General features: G+C 43.1%; 1 protein-coding gene across 1 annotated transcript; it reads right to left on the bottom strand.

The window, feature by feature from the left end:
* Positions 1 to 4,805: 4,805 nt before the first annotated feature.
* Positions 4,806 to 8,741, bottom strand: LOC124029638 (voltage-dependent calcium channel subunit alpha-2/delta-2-like). Its single transcript, XM_046341283.1, has 4 exons — positions 8,717 to 8,741; positions 6,121 to 6,165; positions 5,808 to 5,946; positions 4,806 to 5,327 (listed from the first exon to the last, which is right to left on the bottom strand). Exons 2-4 carry the CDS (start codon positions 6,154 to 6,156, stop codon positions 5,257 to 5,259), a joined length of 246 nt encoding a protein of 81 aa, XP_046197239.1. The 5' UTR covers positions 6,157 to 6,165; positions 8,717 to 8,741; the 3' UTR covers positions 4,806 to 5,256.
* Between the last annotated feature and the right edge of the window lie 288 nt (positions 8,742 to 9,029).

The following is a 9,029-nucleotide window of genomic DNA, read 5'->3' as shown; positions in this document are numbered from 1 at the left end:
TACTCAGTGATGTGCTGTGTTGGATTTGCCCCAAACATAAGGGCTTTGCATTTTCAGTATAACTTTAGTGCCTTGTTGCATACAGATGAATGTTTTGTGTATTTGTATTCTTCTTTTCATTCTTTCATTTAGTTCATTATTGTCCTGTCACGAACCGGCTCAAAGCCCGTAACAAAGGAGACAACGTGGAGATAGGAGTAACAAAGATATATTTATTAACTAAAGCAACTAAGGAAAATATCAATGGTGTGTGTAATCAGTAGTCCGTAGTGTAAGTGAGTGTTTTGCATGCATGAATGTGATAATGCAGGGTGTTGAAAAGGTGCCAAAGCATTTACATTACATTTAAGTCATTTAGCAGACCTCTTATCAGGGCGACTTACAAAGGTGCATTCACCTTATGACATCCAGTGGGACAGTCTGTTTAACAATAGTGCATCTAAAACTTAGGGGGTGGGGAGAGGGATTACTTAACCTATCCTAGGTATTCCTTAAAGAGGTGGGGAACAAAGTCTCCGGAAGGTGGTGATTGACTCCGCTGTCCTGGCGTCGTGGGGGTTGTTCCCCCATTGGGGGGCCAAGGACCGCGAACAGTTTTGACTGGGCTGACACGGGCCTCTCTTCCTCAGTGGTAGGGAGGCACAGGCCAGAGGTGGATGACACAGTGCCCTTGTTTGGGTGTAAATTGACAGAGCCTGGAGGTACTGAGGTGACCGTTCCCCTCACAGCTCCGTGACAAGCACCATGGTCTTGTAGCGGACAGGCTTCTCTGGAAGCCAGTGGAAGACACGGAGGAGCCTCTGACGTGAGAGAACTTGGGAAGGTTGAACACCACGGGCTGCGGCGTTCTGGATGAGTTGAAGGGGTTTAATGGCACAGGCAGGACCTGCAGCCCAGCCAAGGAGAGCAAGTGCCTTTATTAGGAATCCAAGCTTCAGGAGATGACAGACAGGACAGACTCTGCGGATGTTGTAGAGCATGAACCATGCTTCCTGGTGGGCAGTCCGCTCTTGATGTTAGGAACAGGGGCGACGTGTTGTCCAGGATCACGCCAAGGTTCTTGGCGCTCTGGGGAAGGACACAATGGAGTTGTCGACCGTGATGGCGAATCATGGAACGGGCAGTCCTTCCCTGGGAGGAAGAGCAGCTCCGTCTTGCCGAGTTCAGCTTGGTGGTGGTGTAATCACCACTGATATGTCTACCCCGACATGCAGAGATGCGATTCGCCACCTGGTCATCAGAAGGGAAAGGAAGATTAATTGTGTGTCGTCTGCATAGCAATGATAAGAGACCATGTGAGGTTATGACAGAGCCAAGTGACTTGGTGTATAGCGAGAATAGGAGAGGGCCAAGAACAGAGCCCTGGGGGACACCAGTGGTGACACATCTGGTGAGGAGACAGATTCTCGCCCCCACTGGTAGCCACCTGTCAAGGTAAATGACAAATCGCGCGGAGATGCCAGCACTGGAGAGGGTGGAAGGAACTGATGGTTCACATCTTCAAAAGCGATAGATCTAGAAGGAGTAGACCAAACGTAAGAGTTGGAGAGGAGGCTTTCGAAGGCAGCATCTAGAGGATGGGAGCGCCTCCGTGATACAGAGGAGAGCAGTCTCAGTTGAATGACTAGTCTTGAAACCTGACTGATTTGGATCAAGAAGGTCATTCTTTTTAGTAGTTAGCGGGAAAGCTGGCCAATAGCGGCACGTTCAAGAGTTTTTGGAGAGAAAAGAAAGAAGGGATACTGGTCTGTAATTGTTGACATCGGAGGGATCGAGTGTAGGTTTTTCAGAAGGGTGCAACTCTCGCTCTTTGAGATTGATTGGAAGGGACCTGTAGCCAGCGGTCAGGGGATGGTTGATGACGGGAGGTAAGGAGGTCTCCCAAGTGGTCTGGAGAAGATCAGGAGGATAGGGTCAAGCGGGCAGGTCAGACGACAACCCTGTTCATAAGGCTGAAAATTTCATCTGGATTGGGAGAAAACTCAGAGCACAGGGATAGGGCAGTGTACAGACCAAAGGGTGTGTTAAAGGCAGGGCGTGCCCTACTCGTCGACCTGCTTTCAAAAGCCTGGAGAGAGGAGAAAGAGGTTTAACTGGAGTAGGGTCAAATTTGCTCACAAAGGACCGGACCGACCTTCTTTTCAACACAGTCCTCCATCAGGAGGGAGGAAAGGTGGAGAGCTTCCTAGGGTTAGAGACACTGTTGGAATTTAGCGTGGTACAAAAGTGGCTTTGTTCCAGCAGAGACAGACCAAAATACAGGGTGAAAGGATGCTGGAGAAAGAAGGCTCTGTATTTCCTCCCATTTCCGCTCAGCTGCCCAGAGCCCTGTTCTGTGAGCTCGCAATGAGTCATAGAGCCACGGAGGCGGGAGGGAGGACAGCACCGGCCTGGAATATCAGGGGACATAGAGTGTAGGGATGCAGAAAAGAGGAAGGAAATCTCAGAATCAGAGATAGGGCTCATCAACAGGTAGGTGAGTGAGAAGACTGTCTAAAATATCCAGAATTTTCAATCTACCCTGGGAGGACCAGGAACATTTTCGAAGAGATGTAGGATGACAGATCTAGCGAAGGTTGACAAGAACCAGTAGGGAGCAAGGGAAACAAGGGGTAGGTGGCCAAAGAACTTGGAGGTTTGCAGTGAGGTTGTGGAAGAACAGCATCTAGTAAAGATGAGGAACGTGCATAATAGGCCTTGTTAACAGGGGGAAGGTGAGAGGGTGAGCTTTCTCCGGAGAGGAGTGGAAAGAAGGATTTTGCTCAGAGAGGAAACTGGGCACCAAAGGTAGTGGACGTGGGGAGGTTGAAAAGGAGAACCCAGAACTGGCAGCAGAGTGAGCCGTCCTCTGGAAAAGTGATCAAGGCTCAGTTCATTGATCAAATATGCCCTTCATCCTATCCTGATAGATGATAAGGATGTTAAGCATTTCAAAGCGGCTAGTAACCGTGACGCATGGAAATCACACAGCGATGCGAACACAGGGAAGGGAGGCTCGGAGAATGACCAGTCATCCTGGAGAACAGATAAAGTCCACGCACCCTATGACCAAACACAAGGTCATTTGGACTGAAACGTGTGCTCACCCTGTGAAACTTCCCAGCGGCTAACAGTAAGCAGTGTTGTCTCCTCCCAATCCTTATCCATCTCAGTGCCAATAAGCTCTCAACAAAGACTTAAGTGTTTGATGGAAACTCTGCCAGTGCTCGCAGACTTTGCAGTTCCAGAGGCTACCGGAGACCTGTGTTTAATATGGAGCTGTTGAAGAACGCTGGGACCAAACAGATTAGAGGTAAAATTAGATCCTTGATCACTCTGTATGGTCTGTGGGATTCCAAACAATGGATAAACAGTCAATAGTTGACAGGCTACCGATTTAGTCGTGATAGATCGGAATGGATAGGCAGCAGGAAACCTAGTGGACTGACACATCTCGAATGTGAACAGGTAACTGCTACCCTTTTTTAGAATCGAGGCAGAGGACTAACAGTCAAAATGATACTCAAAAGGTTGCTAGTAAGAATAGGAAACAATGGTACTGGTTTAATACTTGATTGCTTACCAGTTAATTGACAGGTCTGACAAGTTTTGATAAAATCAAACATCCCTCTTTAATCTAGCTAGCAGTGAAATGTCTTAATATACGTTGCGTTTTCCTCACCCCATATGTCCAGCAACGTCACTGAGAAAATCGCTCCAACTCACAATTATCTTTGATACAACAACCTGACTATTAGCTCCCCCAGAAAAACACTAACATGAGACACCCACTTTCTCATCAGGACATCCTCTTGTACTGAAAATAGCCATGAAGCGACATCTCCCAACTGTTCTATAGGCACAGTTCTGATCAGCAACTCTTCCAACGTTGGCTAGCTGTTGGCCCTAGCAGAGTCACGAACGCTCAAAGCCCGAACAAAGCTGGAGACAACGTGGAGATAAGGAGTAACAAAAGATATATTTATTAACTAAAGCAACAGGAAAATATCTTAGTTAGGCAGAAGCCTGGAAACTAACCATTATACTCTCTCCAACGCAGCACACAAACCAAACAACAAAGGCAACCAATACTGGGCCGATCACACTCAAACACCATATTCAAACCAAACACGTACCTCACGGTCTCCCAAACCAATAGTTCAAAGATCCCCGGATGAGCCCCACTTGTCACGAACCGGCTCAAAGCCCGTAACAAAGGGGAGACAACGTGGAGATAATTATCTTTAACAAAAGATATATTTATTAACTAAAGCAACTAAGGAAAATATCAATGGTGTGTGTAATCAGTAGTCCGTAGTGTAAGTGAGTGTTTTGCATGCATGAATGTGATAATGCAGGGTGTTGAAAGGTGCCAAAGCACACAAACAAAAGGCCACCAAGAACCACACCACAATCTACAACAGGTGTCTGCATGGAGAGAGTCTCCTCCATGAATGTTGAAGAGGTCTATTTATCCTGGGAGACACCTGGCCCAGGTGTTTCCCATGTAGCTGACGACCCTCTCAACTCCGCCCACCGGCATCCTAATAAGGAAACAAGAACAAAGACAGAATACGGCAGACAGAGTGGGAGGGTCGTCACAGTCCATTGATCCATGTTATTTATAATGTTTTGGTGACATGGTTACATCCCTAAGCAGTTTCCTTCCTCTCCTGCAGCTCAGTTCAGAAGGAAGGATGTATCTGTGGTGTGTGTGGGTGGTTTAATACATCATCCACAGCATAATTATTAACTTGACCATGCTTAAAGATATATTCAATGTCTGATTTATTATTGGTACCCATCTACCAATCACTGCCCTTTTCTTTATGAGACTTTTGAAAAGCTCCCTGGTCTTTGTAGTTAAATCTGTGATTGAAATGCAATACTTGACTGAGGGACCTTACATATGTTGTATGTATGAGGGACAGGGGAAGGGGGTAGTCATAAAAAATACAGAGTGAGTCATAATTTATTATGTTATTTGTTAGGCAAAATGTTACTTCTGAACTAATTTAGACTTGCCTAAACAAAGGGCATGAATACGTACTCACGACTATATTTTTGTTATTTAATTTGTATTAATTTGTCAAATTGTGTAGAATTCTTTTGACTTTTACAATAAAGTATTTTGTGAAGATCAATGCCAAAAAAAATAGAACTAAATCTATTTCATTCACACTTTTTAACGCAACAAAATGTGAAGAAAGTTCAAGGGGGTGAAGACATTTTATAGGCTCTGTACCTGTCATGGTGTGGCGGTAGTGTTGCAGTCTCCTAAGCGCATAATCCCACCTCTACCGCTACAACATTTCTATTATCCATTGCTTGACATGGGCAGGAGCTCCCTGGAGAGGAATACAAGCACCTCAAATTTTGGGCACCTTGAGCTCTTGTTCCTCTTGTAGAATATTAGCTCAAAAGAATTGTGGAGCCCCTGCACCTAAATATATACAGTACTGGCACCCAAAATTGAGTACCGGTACCTATTGAGTCCAAGTCAAGCACTGCTGTTCTCCCCTCTTCTAACTTGTAAACATTATACTTTCCACTTGTCTAAATTAAGATTGAAAAACACTCTAGCCTTTTACACACAAAAAGCATTTGGTATGGAGTTTTTCTGCACCCCAAAAATTATCACAAGCATAATTGAGGAGACAAACTATGCCAAAATATTAGTTGTTTCACAACCATTGTGTCAAATGTGTTGTAAATCAGTTGTACTACCTAAGTGTGTACAGGGCCATAGTCTCAACTGAGCAGCAAATGACTGCTAAATAACATTATAACAAGACATTCATTGTCCATTGCACTAATGAGAAACTCACCTCCTTTGTAGATGTCTGTGGGGATCTGAACGGCTGTGAAGGAGTAGTTGACCTTGTTTTTGAAGTTAGGGTCATACACAAACTCCACCTGTAGTGGAGGGCTCACTGTTTCCCCATCACCATCTTGCAGGGAGTACTGCTAACACACGTACACACGTAGATACACGCACACGTGCGCACACACACACGCACACACACACAGACACACAAACACACACAATATTACTAGCACTTCATTCTTCAGCAGATTTCAAAAGGTTTAACAACAAATGAGAGAGGATGTGTAGAAATGAGCTTTTCACTTTCTACTCACATAGTCTAGCTCTGCCTTGGAATCATAATACGTCATGTTCCACTCCTGGTAAAGATCAGAACAAAACAGATATACAGTTGAAGTCTGAAGTTTACACACACCTTAGCCAAACACATTTAAATGCAGTTTTTCACAATTCCTGACATTTAATCCAAGTAAAACTTCCCTGTTTTAGGTCAGTTAGGATCACCACTTTATTTTAAGAATGTGAAATGTCAGAATAATAGTAGAGAAAATTATTTATTTCAGCTTTTATGTCTTTCATCACATACCCAGTGAGTCAGAAGTTTACATACACTCAATTAGTATTTGGTAGCATTGCCTTTAAATTGTTTAACTTCAAACGTTTTGGGTAGCCTTCCACATGCTTCCCACAATAAGTTGGGTGAATTTTGGCCAATTCCTCCTGACAAAGCTGGTGTGTAATTCAGTCAGGTTTGTAGGCCTCCTTGCTTGCAATCGCTTTTTCAGTTCTGCCCACAAATTTTCTATAGGATTGAGGTCAGGGCTTTGCGATGGCCACTACAAAACCTTGACTTTGTTGTCCTTAAACCATTTTGCCACAACTTTGGAAGTATGCTTGGGGTCATTGTCGATTTGGAAGAGCCATTTGCAACCAAGTTTAACTTCCTGACTGATGTCTTGAGATGCTGCTTCAATATATCCATATAATTTTCCTGACTCATGATGCCATCTATTTTGTGAAGTGCACCAGTCCCTCCTGCAGCAAAGCATCTCCACAACATGATGCTGCCACCCTCGTGCTTCAGTTGGGATGGTGTTCTTCGGCTTGCAAGCCTCCCCCTCTTTTTCCTCCAAACATAACGATGGTCATTATGGCCAAACAGTTCCATTTTTGTTTCATCAGACCAGAGGATATTTCTCCAAAAAGTAAGATCTTTGTCCCCATGTGCAGTTGCAAACCGTAGTCTGGCTTTTTTATGGAGGTTTTGGAGCAGTAGCTTCTTCCTTGCTGAACGGCCATTCAGGTTATGTAGATATAGGACTTGTTTTACTGTGGAAAAATATACTTTTTTACCTGTTTCCTCCAGCATCTTCACAAGGTCCTTTGCTGTTGTTCTGGGATTGATTTGCACTTTTCGCACCAAGGTACGTTCATCTCTAGGAGACAGAATGCGTATGACTGCTGCTTGGTCCCATGGTGTTTATACTCGCATTCTATATTTTGTATAGATGAACTTGGTACCTTCAGGTGTTTGGAAATTGCCGAGGTGGAGGTCTACAATTGTTTTTCTGAGGTCTTGGCTGATTTCGTTTGGAAGGTAAGCATTGAAATACATCCACAGGCACACCTCTAATTGACTCAAATTATGTCAATTGGACTATCAGAAGCTTCTGAAGCGATGTCATCATTTTCTGGAATTTTCCAAGCTGTTTAAAGGCAGAGTCAACTTTGTATGTAAACTTCTGACCCACTGGAATGGTGATCCATTGAATTATAAGTGAAATAATCTGTCTGTAAACAATTGTTGGAAAAATGACTTGTGTCATGCACATAGTAGATGTCCTAACCGACTTGCCAAAACTGTCGTTTACCAACAAGAAATTTGTGGAGTGGTTGAAAAACGAGTTTTACTGACTCCAACCTAAGTGTATGTAAACTTCTGACTTCAACTATATAACATGGATGGCGACAAGTTGGCCTAGAGTTGCAAGGCTAACGGTAATTTCCCAAAGATCTGGAATCGTAAGTAATTTTGGTAATCTATGGCAATCTATGGTAACTTTGGTAATTTATAAAAATGTATTCATTTATAGTAGTCATTTTTGTGTGTCATATTGACCTTGAGTTTCTAGTGGATAGACCATAGAGTTCAAGTGAAAATAGCCTAATTAATGAAAAAAAAGCATCTAGTCAACAATGGCATTATTTTCAATGAACCAAGCCACTCTTCCAACTATTGACTTTTTCACAACTGCCACCATTTTGGCACTAAAACATTTAAAACAAATACATATTGAGATAGTAAAATAAATTAAAGTATGTCAAAAAATATATAGTATTTTTAATGCTGAAAACCTCACATTGAACACCAACGGTATTCACTAAGTTAATGGTTTATATTTAGGATAATGTTTCACAGCTTTGTCATTTTTATTTTATTTGGCCTATATATATATTTTACATGTGATAAGGCCTCACAGAGGATCAGACATAAATACAGACACCTGTGATTATCTGGAGTATCAAAAAGGCTCTAGATAATCTGATCAAATAAAATACAAACTTGAAGTTACCAAAACGTGTCACGTTCTGACCCTATTTCCTGTGTTTTGTATTTAGTTAGTATGGTCAGGGCGTGAGTTGGGTGGGCAGTCTATGTTTGTTTTTCTATGATTTGGGTATTTCTATGTTTTCGGCCTAGTATGGTTCTCAATCAGAGGCAGGTGTCATTAGTTGTCTCTGATTGAGAATCATACTTAGGTAGCCTGGGTTTCACTGTGTGTTTGTGGGTGATTGTTCCTGTCTCTGTCTTTGCACCAGATAGGACTGTTTTGAGTTTGCACATTTCTTGTTTTTGTAGTCAGTTGTTCATGTGTACCTTAACGTATTAAAAGAACCATGGACACTTACCACGCCGCATATTGGTCCTCTGATCCGTTTCGTCTCTCCTCTTCGGAAGAACCCTACTCCTCAACAAGTATAAAAAAATAAATAGGAAATGCTCATCTAAACCAAATGTCCTGCTGTCATGAAGGAACACCACAACCACCCCTGTATTTCATACATGATACACCCATGACTGAATATGACAGTGTGGTAAAACCCACGGAATCATCCAACCAAATTCTTTTTTTGGTGCATAAGGATGGGAAGAGTTGTTAGCTATGCTCGTTCATACACAGAGAGCGAGCCAGTGGTGGTGAGGCTCACAGAGGGAGTCACT

Source organism: Oncorhynchus gorbuscha, unplaced genomic scaffold (genome assembly GCF_021184085.1).
Source record: "Oncorhynchus gorbuscha isolate QuinsamMale2020 ecotype Even-year unplaced genomic scaffold, OgorEven_v1.0 Un_scaffold_7090, whole genome shotgun sequence".
In the NCBI taxonomy this organism is placed as follows: Eukaryota; Metazoa; Chordata; class Actinopteri; order Salmoniformes; family Salmonidae; genus Oncorhynchus; species Oncorhynchus gorbuscha.
This window is presented reverse-complemented; position numbering and strand designations above follow the sequence as displayed.

Bases quoted from the DNA above. Each gene is read 5' to 3' on its own strand.
- LOC124029638 (XM_046341283.1), bottom strand. From the start codon at position 6,156: ATGACGTATTATGATTCCAAGGCAGAGCTAGACTAT. The intron at 5,947-6,120 runs GTGAGTAGAAAG...TACGTGTGTTAG, and splicing joins CCAAGGCAGAGCTAGACTAT to CAGTACTCCCTGCAAGATGG. The intron at 5,328-5,807 runs GTGAGTTTCTCA...ATTCCTCTCCAG, and splicing joins CACAGACATCTACAAAGGAG to GGAGCTCCTGCCCATGTCAA.